The 19,701-nt window shown below is 35.0% G+C and overlaps 1 protein-coding gene across 1 annotated transcript in view; it reads right to left on the bottom strand.

Moving 5' to 3' along the window:
* The window catches only part of DLGAP2 (DLG associated protein 2), a 331,780-nt gene extending 314,123 nt beyond the window's left edge, over nucleotides 1-17,657 (bottom strand). Inside the window, exon 1 of the mRNA XM_063442905.1 lies at nucleotides 17,581-17,657. Coding sequence (XP_063298975.1) covers nucleotides 17,581-17,617 — 37 coding nt within the window. The 5' untranslated portion in view covers nucleotides 17,618-17,657. The remainder of the gene's footprint in view (nucleotides 1-17,580) is intronic.
* Between the last annotated feature and the right edge of the window lie 2,044 nt (nucleotides 17,658-19,701).

Genomic DNA, 19,701 nt, shown 5'->3' with positions numbered 1-19,701 from the left:
TCCTGAAACACAACCTGCATGTAAATCAACTGATAAGTAGAATTCATCCTCTGAAACAGACTAAGGACAAGGTGGGTCATATGTATATATAAAAGTCAGCTTAAATCAAGCAGAAACATTTTCAGATTATCTTGAATAAGAAACTGTTGTATATTGAGATTCACTGAACATATCTATGCTGGGGAATAAAATACTAAAAATCATGTATATAGAGAAGAACACTATTCATTTTGCATGGGATTAGCATTTTTCTCACATTATATAACTATTTTAAGCAATGTAATAATCAAGACAGCTACATATTCAAGAATAAAGAATATTTACATTAGAGTATTTTCTTTAGTTACTTGCAGTATTTAGATAGCATTAATTCAGGTTTTTTTTTCGTCTTTTCAATTAATTATTATTATTATTATTATATTTATATAGCGCCATCAAATTCCGCAGCGCTTTACAATGGGTGGACAAACAGACATGTAGTTGTAACCAGACAAGTTGGACACACAGGAACAGAGGGGTTGAGGGCCCTGCTCAATGAGCTTACATGCTAGAGAGAGTGGGGTAAAGGGACACAAATGGTAAGGATAGTATTAGACTAGTGACAGTTGCAGAAGAGGAATCAGTCAGGAGCTATTAACAGTTTAATTGATACACTTTTATGAAGAAGTGGGTTTTTAACGATTTTTTAAGGACTGGAGACTGGGTGAGCATCTAACGGAGGAGGGAAGCGAGTTCCACAGGAACGGTGCAGCCCTCTAGAAATCTTGAAGGCGAGCATCAGAGGTGGGAGTACGGACATAAGATAGTGGAGAAATTATTGTAAACAATACATATGTAAATTATTGTAAACAATACATATATAAAAATCTTTCTATCTAAATTGCCTGTGTTTGAGCATAGACAGAAAAGGTAATATGGGAAAAACTCGCATGTAAATAATATATAAAATACTTTTCTGTCTATCTTTTAATCTATAGGAGCTCTAGTATGAGGCTGACGGGTTGAAAACATTACTCCAGCATTCTTTTCCATCCTTTGTACACTTATTGTATTCCTTTTTTCTTTCTACTAATAATGTGCATAGTATGCAGCAATTTGATTAAATGTTTTTTTTTTTTTTTAAACACGTTTAATAAAAAAATACAGCCAATAAAAGGCAAGGCCGTGGCTTTTATTTTGGGGTTTGCTTTGTTTGCCACATATACATAGCTCCTAACTTTAAATCCATCGTCAAGTATTCAGAGGATGACTTGTATCTCACAGGTGAAATCAGGAGACCCACCAAAATCACATTCTTACCACTGTACCCTGCATTCCAGAATTAAAATAATTGTTGCCAACATTAAAGGGACACTATAGTCACCAGAACAACTACAGCTTATTGAATTTGTTCTGGTGAGTATAATAATTCCCTTCAGGCATTTTCATGTAAACACTGCCTTTTTCAGAGAAAATGCAGTGTTTACATTACAGCCTAGTGTGACTTCACTGGTCACTCCTCAGATGGCTGTTAGAGATCCTTCCAAGGTAATGGCTGCCTAAAATGCATCCAAACATTCAGTATCTCCTCCCTCTGCATGCAGACACTGAACTTTCCTCATAGAGATTCATTGATTCAATTCATCTCTATGAGGAGATGCTGATTGGCCAGGGCTGTGTTTGAATTGCGCTGGCTCTGCCCCTGATCTGCCTCTTTGTCAGTCTCAGTCAATCCTATGGGGAAGCGCTGTGATTGGATCATACCCTGTTGATGGGCTCTGATTAGGTACCCTTATCAGGAGCAGGCTGAGGTTCCGGCTACACTCCTCTAAGTTCTATCTTATTATTGTGACTAATGAATTAAAGGGAGCTCACCAGTAAGACCATTTTTCTCTAATCTTGAAATTATGGGTCTAAATCTTTATATTTATTATGCAATACAAATTCACCAGCCCTAAATGCAGAGAAAAACATTAAGCTAAAAATAAAATTACGGAAACAAACAAACAAAATATATATATATATATATATATATATATATATATATATATATATCATTCAAAATAGTGCACAATTTACATAATGCATCATAAATGATAGGTCTCTTACCATCAGTTGTTAAATACCGAAGCCCTTAACAATTATTAGTCTATAGACAGGCTTAAAATATATTTAATCTTACTAGCTTTCTAGTGACTGTATCTCTACCCATATACAGCTACATAAAATTCACAACAAAACAAATTGCTGCTTCAAGATTGATGTTAAATGGATATTCACGCTTGACCATCATAAAACTGTATCACTCATCCCAAGATGAACATCAGCCATGTAGACGGAGCTAAAGCTTTCAAAAGAAGTCAACCGCATCTTCCCAGTGCAATTCCCATAGGTAAATCAGGAATTGATCCCTCTCTTTTTCTGAACTCCGGACTAAAACTTGTAAAGTGTTGAAGTGTAACTGAACAAAGGCATCAGCAATCGACTTTTTCTCTCTAAGGGTATGAATTAAATGTATCCAAACATAAATTCTAAAACAAAGAAAAGGTTATGCTTGCAAAATATTTTGTAAGTAATTCAAATGTTGACAATAAAAAACATAATTAAGTGATATACCAGTAGGTGAATAAAAATATAAAAACAATTAGCATTGGCTGTGAGTGGATACATAGATATATGTGAAATGAAGGTGTATCACTTAATTATGTTTTTTATTAATTCACTCATGTGCCTTATATATATATAAATATCTATATAATATCTTGCCTTGATCATTGTGCCCGATCAGCTTTCCATAGATACTGTGTACTTGTTGCTATAGTAACCCACCTCGAGCCGATCACGGTACTATCTATCCGATTCTTCTGAACCCTGCAGTTGCATCCCAGTGGTTTTTTGAGGCTCTGCTTTACTTCTCCCTGAGTTTTACATCAGGTCAGCACATCCCTTGGTTTTCTGGCAGCTGTGGGCACAATCAATGGGGTCAATGGTGGTGAGTAAAAGGACAGTAGTCAGGGCAGGGAGGTCTGTTTGTGCAGAGACCCCTGCTCTGAAGCTACCACACCAAAGAGACACTCCAGTAGTGTCTTGGGGCTTAACCCCTGTTTGTCTATGAAATTAAGAATAGCTTCCTACGTCCAGGGCGAAAGTTCTGTATGTAGGTGTTAGCTAGAAGAAAAAATTAGGATGTATATACTCTTAATTAGAATGTTACACACCAACTGATAGTTGTGGTCAGATTAAGAATCCAAAGCCTATTTGGCTATTCTGACTACTCAGATGTACAAATTATTTTGTATATATATATTTCTCTCTAATTGCCCTATTTTCAGACTTTATTGCGTGGTGTCTATGTAGGGGGATGGATCGTAATAAATCAAAACTGAGTATTAATCTAGGATACAGGGAGAAGAAGGCATAATGCCAATAATACAGCAAAAAGATATTATAGAGCTAATAAAAGGTTAAGTGTTATCTCAAAAAGTCTCTCTTAAATTATCTTAAAAAGTCTCTCTTAATTGGTAGTGTCAATAAAATTCGATAAAAATAATCCTCATTTTTTATTCCAGCTAACACCTACATACAGAACGTTCGCTCTGGAAGTAGGAAGTTATTCTTAATTTCAATGGTGGTGAGTACCCTCTGTGTGTGTATTTTCCTCATTAAGATTTAGCTATTCAAACACTGTGTGCACTGTTGTCTTGTTATACTGATGAAAGTTTGTAAGTGAACTGTTGTAAGATCAAGTTGTGTTATGCTGTGAACTAACCACAATTTTAACCACAATTTTAAGATTTGTCTAAGCAATTTTAGTGTAAATTGTCCAAGTTTGGCCTTGTTTTAATATTTTTAGATAAGCTTTTCAAATGATTTAATAGTTTGAAAAATATTTAATATTTAGATATTTTTTATAGATTTTAAATGTGTGTATATATATATATATGCAACCACCCCCCATGTTCCATATATATATATATATATATATATATATATATATATATATATATGTGTGTGTGTGTAAAATATGATGTATTTTTTGGTATTTTAATATTTTGATAATAACTCCAACAGTCTTATTTAGTTATCCTAAATGTCAAACCTCCCATGCATTAAATACATGAATATTGATCCTCAGGCTGTATATTTTAGATTTTCACACTACATTATGCATAAGGCATTTTTTTTATGTTAAATAAAATTAACTACATACCATATGTACATTAGCTAAAGCCTTAACAGATGTTACTTTATATGCATTTGCAATGTTTTAAAAGGCATTTGAGTGACACCAAATAATGCTTATCATTTTTTCAGTTCTTACTCTCTCTGAATCGCCAGTGGTCCCTGTTTTTAGCAGGCCACATTTCCATAGAAAGTGTAGGGAAACACCTTGCAATGTCTCATGGTGGTGGGAAAACAATTTAGTGATGATAGGAGACTTTGCTTTTTTGGGTTGCTCACCAACTGCAGAAAATTTACAGTAAATTCTGAATGTGCCTATGTTTGTGATAGAAAACTGCATCAATACATGGGGTAAGGGCCTCCATGATACATTAAGGAAAACTATACAAATGTAATTACTTTGACAAAGGATCAATATTTGCAATGCATTTGCTGTTGCTAAGCAATCTGTCCTGTGAAAACAAATAATTTGTAAAACTTTGGGAAAGAGACTTAGATAATGAGTTGGATGATAACACCTGAGGGAAGACATTAGAAACTTGTATTACAATTAGAGAGAATAGTGTGTAACACAACAGTAATGAGATCCACTCAGGTTGTCCCATGTCTTCCTGATTTGTTCCCCAATGTTCCAATAGGTTGTGCTGAATGTGTATCATTTTACCACTTGTGGTGGAAATGCATGGAAGTAACATTATTTTGGAGAGGTATATTTTCCAGCAAGTCAAATTTTACAGATGTCCATAATACGAGACTCCAAATTGGCATTACGAAATGGAATTCATTCATTTACTTATTGTCCTCCTCGTTGCTGTCCCTTTGTCACAAAATGTGCACAGTGGGAACACTAAGTATAGCGATGAGGTTAAAGGATTTGATCCTCACATTGAAATGCTTATGAGAATAGTGTGATTTGTGCATGATATGGAAGAAATGTCCACTAGGCTCAAAGGCAATTTGGCTTCAAAATAAGATCTGGCTTGCATGGTAGGAATACAGTGCCTAACAGAAGAATCATGACTTACATCCCCAAGTTTTCACAGCAATTGTATATGTGATTGATTGTGCACCTATTCCAGCTACCTTCCTCCCTCCCCGCCAAACCTTTTTGCTTGCACCCCTTTATTATTTTGGTTTCAGCTTTCCTTCCATCCCGCCAACCCATTTTACAAACGGCTCTTTTTTTTTTTTTTTTTTTGGTAAAAGGTTTATGGTCCCAACCTTCCTCTCTCCCAAACATTTTTCACCTAGCCCCTTGTTTATTTCTTGAACTGTTCTACCAATTATTTCAACACTTATCAGCTTCACTACACTTTATACTGTACTTATCGTTCTATGTTTTTTCTCAGTTTACTCTAGGATTATATGTATTGTTTTTATTTAGTTTATATATTATTCATCTTGTATATGAACTATTTGTTCTTTGTATACTCTCTGTTTATTCTAAATCTGCAAATGTTGTTTGTATTGTTTTTATGTTTTCAACTTCTTTAATATGGCTATTGTTGTTGACTATTTAATTTTTTTTCTTTTTAAACAAAAAATTAAAGTGGTGGAATCTGGAATATTGCACATTTGCTGGCATTAAGATATTACTCAAAATATATCACTGCATTGTAATATATATTTTGTGTACATTTTAGTTTTATTGAAGTTTAACAGCACTATTAATAAACATTGAGAAAGGACAAGTATGTCCCTGAAAGTAACAATGCTTCAATTTTGCATAGCCACACAGGGCCATTTTAAAAATAGACCAAATTAAGCTCTCACGCAAAGGTCCGATAAAAGACTTCACAAACATTGTGAACAAAACATAAAGAAAGTGATATGACAGTAAAACATTTCTGTCGAACCATCAGTTAGATTGCTTTTTACAGAGGTCATGATAAAATAAAATCAAACAGCCATACCTCGCTTCTGTTTCATAAAGTGACAATCCACAGATAAATGACCGACATTGTTATCTCTTTACATCCTCACCAAAAGGTATGAACATGCTCCAATATTTGAAGCATGGACTCTCCTCTACGTGGACGAATATATTATGGAGAACAATAAACAAAATAAAGTAATGTAGCCATGGCTCCTAAACGATGGGTAAATATTCCTGAACGTTAACCTGAGACCCCCACCTAAGCCTGCACTATTGTAACATCCTTCATGTGAAATGTATTGTGTATTCCATGACTCCTTTAATAAAAATTATATAAAAAAATAAAAAATAACTACCCCTTCCTTATTCAGAAAAGCAAGCAATGATATGATCAAGGATTAAAACACATTCTTCTGAGCTACTTGAAATGTGCGTTGCACGTGAACGTTAGATTTAAAAAATAATAATTTTTACACACACGCTATATTGATTTATTCATGTTTCTATATTAGCATTGAACTACTATGCATTACTTATTTTATATTAGGATTCCAGTTTGAATATCTTATATTAATCTACTTTACATATAATGTAGGGCAAATTCCTCAGCCAAGAATTTCCATTTACACTGTGAAATAATTACATATATAGAAAGGGCCTCAAGGTAAAACCATACCATCTTAGACACATCTGTCCAATTAATTACTGTTCAAGTGCCTGTCCTTATTTTGATATTTCCGTTATAGTAATTCAGTATGCTTTCCAATTTTGTTTTTACATATGTTTTAAGAAAATCTTAGTTGATCAAATCTTTTCTTTGATTTACTGCCATCTTTACAGAACATGAGTGAATGAGTTGGACATGAATAACCTGTCACTCACTCAACCATTAACATCGCTGTTAAAATGTATTCCTAAATGTTCTCCCTTAATAAATGCTCAGACGGCTTTCCTTTGAAGCTGTCAGCCTGTCAGTTTATAGCTTTCTACTACTATGCTAAAGAAGTACTTTAGTGAACTATTATTGTTAAGTACATCTAGTAAATGGTATTTTCACCTTAACTTCATCCATCCGTGCTTGTCCTTCATTCACCATCATACAAGGACATTTCATAGGAAATATGTTTGCACTAATATTTATAAGAAAGTAACATATATAATAGGAAAATAATGGTTACATTTACCATCCCTAGCTAAACTAACTCTCAACATTCAATGGACTGACATTTGCTGCCATTATAAATGTCAAGCTTTGTTCAGGTTAGTTTTGCTGTCTTGGGATATTTTTCTTGCCATTTTTATTTTTAAAGTTTGGCAAATTCTACTGCGATTCTTTTTTAGATATTGTTAGACTCCTTGTTGCGTATTAATCTTTCAACTGACCTTTTTGCGTTGTCTTCTGATATTTAAACTATTCTTTTAATAAAGTAAAAATATGCTTCATCTCTTTGTTTAGTATTCATTTAATAAGAATAGTTTGAAGAAACTCATTAAAGTAAAACAAGAATTTGTTGTATGGCTCCCAGTAATGATAGTCACCATATGGCACACTATAATAACCAAAAAGTGGATAGCACTTAAAATATAAATTGTGCTTGTGAAAATAAGCTGCAAGTGTTGCGCTCAAAATATACTTAACATACATTGATCAACGAAAATCTGTAAACAATTAAAAAATTAATAATTAATTTTTTACAGATTTTCTTTGATCAATGTATGTTAAGTATATTTTGAGCGCAGCACTTGTTTATGGTTTTTGGATTACCAAGACACACTACTCTACCACAACACTACCCAAAGACACTCAGAAACAGTATACAAACACACTGCTACAAATACATAATGCTACATGCACAGTTAGACATAGTACATATGTTGTAAGCAGTTTTTTTTTAGATTTATGGACTTTTGATCTTCCAATTATTTTTTTCTCTTAGGTCATTTCCTGTGATGTTATGCTACAGCCTGTGATGTCTTGTCTGTGATATCACACCTATGTAATTAATTGCAAATTAGCAAGGTCAGTATTTTTTAAAAAGAAAGGTGACGACCCTAGTTGGTAGGCTATGAGTGCTGTGAAAGCCACTGCAGTGCTATATGCCTACCATTGTCATCCAAATTTTGGGATATTAGTATGAATATTTCACTTTTACATTATCCATACACTCTTCGAAAAAACAGGTATGATTGTTTGTTTTGTGAAATGGCTTAAAAATAATTAGTCAAAAACAGAAATAAACCACAACTCCTACGAACTCAAGGGATCAATCCTCGCTGGGCTCTACAGTTGTGAGCAGTGGCATACATACCAGGGCCCTGCAACCCGGTATGTACGCCAGTGTGGCCAGCCTCTTCTCCTGGGGGGCCCAGGAGCTGGCCACCTCAGGGCCCCCCGAGGCTGGCCCTGGTGTCATCGGGCGACCGGTTCTGCGGGCGAGCGAGGGAGCACTCTCCCCTGAGCGCTTTCTGCCCAGCTCCCTCGCTCGCCGCTTACTGATGCCGGAGCCAGAATATGACGTCATATTCCGGCACCGGCATCAGTAAGCGGCGCGCGAGGGAGCTGAACAGGAGGATCTCAGTGCTCCCTCGTGCGCCCGCAGGCCTGGCCGCCCAGCAACACCACTGGACCCCAGGGAATCCCAAAGGTAGGGAGGCTGGGGGATCACATTTAAAAAAAAAATATGTGTGTTAGTGTTACAGTGTGTGTGTGTGTGTGTGTTAGTGTTAGTTTTTGTGTCAGTGTCAGTGTGTGTGTTACTGTGTGTGTGACTGCTAGTGAGTGTCAGTGAGTGTGTTAGTTTTTGTGTGTGTGTGTTAGTTTGAGTGTGTCTGTTATTGAATGTGTGCTACTGGGGGTCAGTGAGTGTGTTACTGTGTGTGTCTGTTACTGAGTGTGTTAGTTTGTGTGTGTCTGTTAGTGAGTCTGTTTGATGTCTGTTAGTGAGTGTGTGTTTGTCAGTGAGAGTGTAGGTTTTGTAAGTGAATGTGTGTCTGTCAGTGAGTGTGTATGTATGTATGTTGATGAGTGTGTCTGTCAGTAAATGTGTGTGTCTGTTGGCTAGTGTGTATGCGTTTGATCGTGAGAGTGTGTGTGTGTGTTTAAAACCTCTTCAGCACTTACCTTTCTCCAGCGCCAGACTCCCTTGGCGCTGGGGGTCCCTCCGCCCCGCTCCGCCTCTCAGCTCCGAATGCGCATGCGCGGCAAAAGCCTTGCGCACATTCAAACCGCCCATAGGAAAGCATTACTCAATGCTTTCCTATGGACGTCCAGCGTCTTCTCACTGTGATTTTCAGTGAGACAGCCACTAAAGGCCGGATTAATCCTCAGTGAAACAAAGCAGTTTCTCTGAACCTGCTATGTTTTCAGCTGCAGGTTTAAAAATAGAGGGACCTGGCATCCAGACCACTTCATTGAGCTGATGTGATCTGGCTGTCTGTAGTGGTCCTTTAAGTGTGTGTGTATCTGCATGCACTGGCATACATACCGCGGTTGCAGGGGTCGCAGCCCTGCAACCCCTGCGGCCAGGTGCCCACCGCCATGTGTTGCGGCCCCGGCCTGAGCAGAGTAAGCGTGGATGGAGGGGGCACGGATCAATTTTCGCACCGGGGCCCCATGGGTCATGTGTATGCCACTGGTTGTGAGTGGATCTACATCCACTCTCCTGTTGTGAGTTTGCACTTATTAAATGCCAAATTTATTTCTGTTTTGTATTTACGTGTTGCACTAGGTTTTTTTCCCCATTTTGTCTCTATAGTTTACATCGCTGGAGGTACTATAATTAGTTTATGCAAGTATTGGTTGGTGTTTTAGGGATTACTGTGATCAATTTTACATATTATTTAAGAACCTTTCATTCACATCATTTGAGTATGTTATATATATTATACATCTGTGTAATATATGAATAGTACAAGTATTTGGGTGTGTTGTTTAAAGAGTGCTGTGATCACACAAAATAGCAATCAAGCACGTTATAATATTATTCCAAGACTTTTCATGCACAGCACCACAGCACTTAAACATTGCATGCTGTATATATTTATCACTGTGATACATTTCTAAAGGGGAAACGTATTCCTGACCCTATAATGTTAAACCCATTATAGGGTCAGGATACCCCCCTCCCCCCTTAGATACCTTAAAAGCAATTAAAATGTACCTCCAAAAATATATTTCCAGTGCCGCGCTGGTCCGCCGGTGCTGGCCCCGCCCCCTTGGTGACACCCTCAGAACTGCCCATTTTTAGCCAATCCCATGGGGAAAGCATTGGATTGGCTACAATCGGCAAGGGGGCGGGCCAAACATCGTTTTGGCCAATCAGCAACTCCTCATTTTTAAAATGGACATGAAAGGACATATCAATGCATCTCTATGAAGAAAATTCAGCATCCCCATGCAGAGCGTGGAGACGCTGAACGGCACTGCTGCCTACTGTGCAGTACTGAGACAGGAAGCCCCTCCAGTGGCCATCTGAGGAGTGGCCACTGGGAAGTGTCCATAGGGGCAATGTAAACACTGCCTTTTCTCTGAAAAGGCAGTGTTTGCATTACAAAATGCCTGCATATAATGATTATACAAACTAGAACAACTATATTAAGCTGTAGTTGTTCTGGTGACAATAGTGTCCCTTTAAAATCTATATCTACTCTAGTCATATAATATAACTGGACAAATACCATAATTATTTATGCATCAGAGGCATGCTAGAAAATGCAAGCAATTCTGCAGTGTAAAAAATTAATCAAAATAATAACAAAAGCAATCAAAATTCAATAAACTGGTAGAGTAGGAATGAAAGTAGAAACAAAGCAAAAATGTAAATCCCAAAATGAGATTCTTCAAACTTAAAAAAGTTTGCCAACAAAGGCAATTAGTGGTCTCCCAAAATATCTCCGCAGAGAGAAAAGGGCCTTTATACCTGAGTAAATACTTAACTAAAGGAAACCCTATTCAAACTGTACATCTGTCAAATCCAGAGTTTAGATTAAGGCATCGATTTAAGATTTTTGGATAATATTTTCAAATGATTTAATATTTTTGGATAAATGTTTACAAATATTTAATATTACAAAAATATTCGAAAAATTTAATATTTTGATCTAGTGATATCTTTTTTATATATATATATATATATATATATATATATATATATATATATATATATATATATATATATATATATATATATATATCGATTTTATATTTTTATATTTTTTGAAAATATATATTTTAAAGGTTTATCCAGAAATATTAAATCATTTGAAAAGTGTATCCAATAATATTAAATTGAGGCCGAAAATAGAAGATGTAGATCCAAAGCAACAGGGAGTTTGAACAAACAAAATTCAATATAGCTTTGACTCTGGCTCTAAGTTTTGAACCTGTAGCTAGTATTTAAAGGTAATTCAAATGATGGTATACTATAATTACAGAAATTGTTAGAGAAACAATTGTTCTTATTAAGGCAAACATCAGCATCAATTAGTTGTCAAGACATTGCACATATCAGTATGCTGTATTAGAAGCAACCCTTCCCATCTCTGACAATAGACTTTGTCATAGTGATGCAGATTACAGAAGTTGAAGCCTCTTGATGATTTATAAGTTGTATGTATGCAAGATAATATGTAAGTCATATTCGTTAAATATTTTCTTCTAAAGGGTATCATTGACATAACAGATATGTAATAACATGAGGAACTATAGCTATTATGACAAAACACTTGAATTAGTACTGCCAGATTCTGTTTACCAACAAAAGACAGCACTGCAAAATGGAAATAGTGGTACTATACAATAAGAGGTGGCATAATAATTATCACTATGGCAATACAAATACGAAAACATCATGGCCAGATGCAGTAGATACTATGTTGTTATAGGTGAAAAACTTTCCTAGACCTTAAAACACTGTGATGTAAAAGTTATAATATAATGCTTAATGAAGTCCATCATCCGCATGGTTTACAAAAGCATGTATCTAACATCTGATGTAGAGAAATCAGTATAGAATACCAAGAGTATGAGACATTGCATCAATGACCTCAATTTAATATTTTGGATAATTATTTTCTAAAGATTTAATATTTTTGGATAAACTTTGAAAATAACTTAACATTTAGAAAACGGTTTTAATGAATTTATATTTATTAATAAACAATATTTTGAAATGTCTATTTCCTCCATTGACATCAGTGTTGTACTCTTGCTCGTGCATGAGAGTACAGTGCTGACGTCAGATCCTGGCATATTAAGCAGTAGCACCAGGAAATGAAGAGGACCTCTCAGTAGAAGATGGACCCGAACATGAAGGACAGGTTCAGGTAAGTGAAAACTACCCTTTCCTGCACTACCTAGCCAAAAAATGAAAGAGGAACAATCACCATCTGGAGTCTTTGCAAAATATGCAAAGACTCCAAAAGGTGACAGAGTAATTTAAAATTTAGGCCAATATTAGAAAGAGTCGCATTGGTTAGCCATCATGTTGCTTTATAGAGAAGCAAGTCCATAACAGACTTATGTTGATCTTTTGTTCAATTAAACTTCAAACTTGGTGTGACAGCTGAACATTTGACTGAGAAGACCTAGAAAAAAAAGAGACCACAAGAAATCAACATCTATTTCAAGGTGCTCCATAACCGTAAGTCTACTTTCCTGAGAAGCAGAGCAAGTTGGTTGCCAAAATAAGACTCCCTTTCGACTACAGAACAAACCACCAAACATAAGTCTCAGAGTTCAAGGACAATATTTCTTAACCATGTTAAGATGGTTTTAAAGAAGACAAAAATATCCCAAAAACATATATAGAACAAAGAAAGCATGCACCTCCATAAATAGTTAATTCAATCATTGAGTTTACTCTTTTAAAAAGCTGCCTCAAACAACATTATTTCACTCTTATTCCTCCTTCTCTCGTAGATGGCTCCCCAAAAATATTTAAGTACAAAATGTCCAATCCCTCCTGATGTCCACCAGCCATTGCTCCATTTTAAAATACACACCAAAATTCTCCACCTGGTGGTAATCACCAGAAAACTGGTAGCTATATCATAAACGTATCTGTTGTTCAGATCTAATATGACTATTTATGAAAAGCACCTCTTGTGTTCTCCTTTGGTTTACAGACTTTCTTCAAAGCATTTTGTATAAAGTACTACCAATGTTGGATGACATAACATAGGGATGGGTCCCTCTTTTTAATTTGTAAGAATATGTTTGTTAAATGTTATACTGTACTCACGTAAGACCTGTTAAACAAAGAAATAAAGTTATGTTAGTTTAAATGATGACTGCTTCTAATATAGAAGTATCTCCTGGAGTATTACCAATTTACCAAAATATATAGCTGCAGGTATACAAAGCATATTTAATAATACATAAATATATCTCTTTACAACCATTTCTCCCTTCTGTTCTGAAAAATAAATAATTACATAAAACATAATTAAAAAAATACATAAATAGACCAGTTCAAAAATATAAAGTAGTAATACACATAAGTGTAATTTACTACACTCTTCGATGTACATTGCATAATATTTTTAATGCTGCATAAATAAAATACACTAACGACTGTGTATACATACTATATGAACAGAGTTGTCATTTTCTCACAAGAAGTTATACCCCAAGTTTCACCTTTCTCATGTACACAGTAAAGAAAGGATGCAGAACTTGACTATAAAGAATATTGATGCTAATATCATGCATTGCCTTACATATATAAAAAAAAAAGAAATACAAATATAAACAATTTGATGTTACTGGTCTAATTTGATATATACATATATAACAACATGTGCCATAGTTTCTCGTTTGCATATAATCTGCATCTTAACACACTAGCATCCATTATCACTAATATTAAATAACTGTGATGTTTCAATCAATTAATCTCATGTATATTCACTCAGTGAATACTAAATTATTCCTGCTATGAGGTTACTGTTATATGAAACTGAGTTACGAAGCATCCTCACAGATGGCAGAACTTAAATGATGTGAATTACGGTCATTGAGATGAAGACTGAAGAAGTAATATATACAATTACAAAACTATTCCTATTAATAAAACATCAAGAGGCTAAACTTACATCTTGGAAAAAGAAAGGTCTGCAGTGCTATTAAATTTAAAATAGTAGTGGAATGAGATATCAAGGGAACTTTTCTAACTTACTCATTAATTTTAATGACAAATTACCTTTGTTTGTATAATTAAATAATATGAAGTGAAAGTACATCGAAAACATCTTAATATAATTATCTCCCAAAGAATAAGATATTTTATCAATCTAGATATATATACAATTATCCTGTATGCTCTATAATGGTACACAACTATTTTAGATACACTGAAAATACATTACTCTATCACTGTTTAAACACTTCGTGACTGACAATGTACTGACGAGTATGGCTCCGCTACCAATGCACTTGGTACAGGTTACTGCGGCTGTTAAAACCACTCACAGGATGTTGGTCTCACCAACATGTCTGCAAGACTGTTTGCTCACTCTCAGAGCTAATCATAATAAACACTCACAGCCAGTTGCAGTAATATAAACACTGTAATAGACTTTCATAATCATTTCTCAGTCTGTGAACAAATCTGTTTAACAGTTTAGTATGAGGGTTAGGGTTAGTATGATTTATGATTTGGGTTTGTTAGAGTAAGGATTGATCAGAGTTAGGATCAGCAAAGGTTAGGATCAATCAGAATTAGTCTTAGCTAGGGTTAGGATTAGCAAGGATTAGGATGGATAGGTTTAGAAATAGCACCAAAGTTTGATGCTGATTAATATGGTGACACAGATAATCTAGTTATCAAATCACATCTTACCAAATCACATCTCACATGAAGAAATCAAAGAGTTGGGTCAAAGTTAGGCCACTAATTTCACTCTAAAAAGTCAAATATAACCAGGATGTTTGTTCAGAAGTTGGCAAAAAAAAATGGTTGCTTTTTGCAGGGTTATGTGTAAAGGGTCTGTGGGTGCTGTGATTTGTGTTTTTGCCAAGTATTTTTCAAGTTATACCCAAACTTACTCTGTTTCTAATATAAGAAAATGTATATTTTGAATCATGCAGTCTAAATATCAGTATATGGGTCTGCATGATTCAGCTGTGCTAAATTGCCATTTACTGTCTGGACATTGACTTAAAGAGGGGCAGCACCTACATACCATGTACATAGGAAATAGTATTTTAATGTTTGTTTGTTTGTTTTATCTACAAATGCACTTGTTCTCATGCATGTAAACACAATGCAAATAAACACAATGCATGTGTCCTTAGTAAGATCTGTAATAATCCTTAGTAAAGCAGTGGTAGAGTTCCTGACAAGTACCACATTTGTATTGAGTTGTCCTAATTCTGTACATGCTAACAGAATTACAGCATTACAATGTTGCAGAGCTAGACAATGGTTTTGTCATGACATTTTGTGCAGCTCTCACTTTTGTTTTCCATCATTTTTTTTTTTTTTTTTTTTTTAATGGCTGACATCACTAACATCACAACACGCAAATTGATTGGTTACTGGGTAACTAAACAGCTGAATAAACATGATTTTAACTGGCTACTATATTTTTATAACTGAGAAAAAATAAAAAGCACTGGAGACAACAATAATATGTGCAAAAATATATAACGCACAGCAAAATGTATATTAGGAGAGGCATGAAGGTTCCGTCTATGCAGAAGACACTGACATTAGCTGGATTGGAATCGTCTCTGATGATGCGGCTGTAGACATGAAGCGCGTCAGTGGTGGCCTTTCTGCTCCTCCCCTGAATTTCTTTGTCACATGGCTATTTCATTTGAAAAAAAGTAAGTTATCCTGATCTTTGTATTGATACTGTTTTTCTTCTGTATGGTGGAGAGCCAGCATTCCAGCTAATTTCAGTGTTTAATCTGCCATTAACCAGGTTTGTGCCTCAGTTATTAGAAGCTCCAGCTAGAATAAGACACTGTCTGGTTCTTGCAATTAATCATAATGAAAACATTCACGTTGGGGAGCAGGACACAATGAAAATATACTAACATCGGAAAATACTCTACAAAGATCTTTAAAATGGCCACTAGACATATCCTTATCAAACCAATATATAATCATTAAAACAAATATGATTTATCATAGGGATTACTCTGGCAATACAAACAAGAACATTACATTTATAATATGCACAAAACTATATCTTTTTTAATAGTTGCATCTCTGTTTCTTGTAATTTCCCCGTGTTTTTTTTTCTGTTGTTTAAAAAAATTTGAACCAAAAAAATTTATGTATTTTCCCTGCTAAATTGTGTGTAGTTTTTGTTGAAGCATATTGCATTTTAACCCTACATCATCTACCTCATGACCCCACATTAAAATATTTCCATCTTAATGTTTATTGTACTGTAGCATATAGCATACGGCATTAACAGTAATGAGAGTCAAACCACAGTAAAGCAAATTAGAACAAGAGGAACCCTAGCCATATAGATTGAGTATTACTTCATATCTCACTGCTACACTCTCCCTCATTGCATTTGGCAAGCGTTAAAGGGACAATCCTGGTAAATTAGGTGCAATGTTAGATTAGAGGTAATTATATTCATATTGTATAATTTTCCAAGAAAAAGTTATTTCCAATTCCTTTCTTTCATCTCTCCTATTCTACAATACGTTCCTTTTTTAACCATTAAAAAAAATTGTATATGCCAGCGGTGGTCTTTCTGATCATCACTGGCAAAAACAAAATGCCGTTAGGACATACAAGGTTTCTGAAAGTTGCAGTTCAACTACCGTAATTTGTTTCATAAGTAGACATTTGGTAACTTCCTAAAACTCCTGCATTGCCCATAAGGTTGTTCTGCGCATGGATTGATAGGGTTTGCACAAGCACTTGCAATAAAAAAAACTAGAGGGCCTTGATTGACAGATCACTTCCTGGTCAACAATTATCATTGAATGTGAAATATAAGTATTTTTTGTTTTGTTTTATTATTTTAGATTGGTTATTTTGTGCATATTTTTAAATGCATTATCTGTCATTTAAATCACATTATAACACTTACAAACGGCACACTTGTGTGTCCCCCTTCTCCCCCCCCCCTTCAAACTTACCAATTGTTCACAGTATCCATTTACTTGCTTTCTTTATTTTCTACTGTTTGTTAAACTATGGCCCTTTCTATCACAGTGTGCCAGGCTACAGATCAGACAGATTGTGATTAACCAAGAAAATCTACATATGATGTTTTTTTATCTATAATTGTCACATGAAATAAGGTGCACATTGCATAAGACTTTATTTTTAATTTTTTTAATATAGTTTCCATTGCTTTTTGCGATGCAGTTAATCCTTTGAGATGCACACATTGTTTTACATATTATAAGCTATTTGCAGATATGTTCCCCAGACTAGCTTTGTATTGTCCTCTCTGTATAAACCAGTCCCACTCTCATTAGAATGCTAGCTTGTCTCAGATGTACAGCGTGTACAAAACCACACAGAATAAGTGTGTGACCTGCAGTTTCAATAGTGATAGTTACTGACCTTCGGTCTTCTTCCGCCAAGAAAGTTTTCTATCCATTTCAGTGTATTTCCCTCAATGCCATATTTGTTAATATTCCTGTTTGGTACAGTGGCAACTGCCTTTTGGAAGTCCAGATATATTCCACTGCCTCCCTCCCATCTGCTCTCTATCTTGAGCTGTCGAAGAATTAAATTATATGTGTTAGATGCTGTTTTCTTAAACAGTTTGAATCTATTTTCTTTTTCAGCTTTTTCTAGTAAACTCTTTTGCTAGAAGTAAGTTCTCCTTCGCCCGCAATGCTCTGAAAATTAACACAGACTACGTTGTATCTTTCTCTCTATATATATCTGTGATTGTGCATAAATACACATTTGAGTGAGTATTTTTATCTGTGTGTATGTATGTATGTATATATATGTATATACACAGACATACGTATATCTGTACATCTATATATATCCATTTATCTTACTCTAAATTTATGTCTACTTACATGTATCAATATTTAGAATTCTCTTCTCATCTGTTTTTTTGTATATAGAACCTCTAGATGTCTGTAAAAACACCAACATATTCATATCTACCTGTAATCTTGTACCCTTAGGAGTACCTGAACCCCTCCTGTTGTATGTATATAGAAATGTGCATTCGCCTAACTCTCTGTGTAGCTATAAGCTTGTATTCATCTAGATTTTGATTCCGATATCTAACTGCATCCATCCATTTACCTGTCTGTGTATTATTTATCTGAACTATCACATGGTCTGTATAATATCTAACTTGTCTCTACCTACATGCCTCTGTGCACAGCCTCCTGTAACCATTCAACCATCCACGTGCATGTATACCTGTATTACAATGTCAGTCTGCCTTTTCTGACGTGTGTACTTTTATGTATCTTTTAGTCTGTATACATACAGGGAAGGACAAAATAATGGCATAACATGAAAGAGGAGTTTCATAGTAAAGTCACAAAGTTACAATTAGAAATGCAGGTGCAATGCTGAGGCATATTAGATTGATTGCCAATTATTCATGTCACTTCTAAAAGACATCTGACAACCAGCACTTTAATATGTTACATTTCAAAGAATGTTGAAGCAGTTTACATGGATCTTAAGATGTCTATGAATGCAACTGCTCTTACTCTGACACCAGCAGATATTAAGTATATTTTCTACACAAGGAGTGCAATTTTATGGTTGTTTTCCACTAAATCTCTTTAATACATATATATTACTGGCACCTGGTTTTGGTTTACTATTTCTATGTTTCTACATTGTAAAACAAAAACTATATCTGTTTACATTTAGGAACAACCAACAGCTGCTTTCAGCCTGCATGTCAGTTGTTACATGTTAAACATGGCAGGAGATGCATACTGATATTTGTGAATTGGTCATGAAATGCAAATCAATTTTTACCAAGATCATGTGCATCCTATGTTGCAAACATTGTATTTTTTCCACATCTCAGAATGAGATTGACTTCTTATACACCTCTAAACAAAGCCAAGAATAGTGTAATGTCCTCAATGATAATGTCACTAAGGTACCACAACCTTCCTTTTCAATGGATAATTATTAGAAATTCTGAAATACTGAATATGAAGTAGACAATGGACATCTACTTTGTCCTGTAGTGTTATATTCTTTTAGTTAAATATTGTACTAGAATGATGTTTGGCAACAGAAGATTCTAACTCAGGGGTGCCCAAAAGGTAGATCCCCAGATGTTGTAAAACTACAGCTTCCACGATGTTTGTCATTCTAAAGCATTGTAAAGGCATGCAAAGCATCATGGGAGTTGGGAGCATCCCTTTTGGGCACCCCTGGTCTAACTGATCATTGGTAATTATATTAGACTTGTGCATGGTGGAATATTTGGTTTGGCCGAATCAATTGGTTTTAAAAACAGAATTTAGTTTGGGTAGTCCGATAGGAGTCCATGGGGCTGCTCGATTTGTCCAAATATCATCAACACAAAATAATTAGGAAAACAGATTGAACAAACAAAATTGGAGAAAAAATGGGCTAATCAGTGCACTGCAAAATATATACATAATATAAATATTATGTGTGGCATTTTCGTGCCATTTGGATCACAGATCAAGTGAGAGGAAATGACTAATGGATAAAAAA

The sequence above is a fragment of the Pelobates fuscus genome, chromosome 2 (assembly GCF_036172605.1).
Source record: "Pelobates fuscus isolate aPelFus1 chromosome 2, aPelFus1.pri, whole genome shotgun sequence".
Classification (NCBI taxonomy): domain Eukaryota; kingdom Metazoa; phylum Chordata; class Amphibia; order Anura; family Pelobatidae; genus Pelobates; species Pelobates fuscus.
The sequence above is the reverse complement of the archived record's forward strand: the minus strand, read 5'-3'. Positions and strand labels throughout refer to the sequence as shown.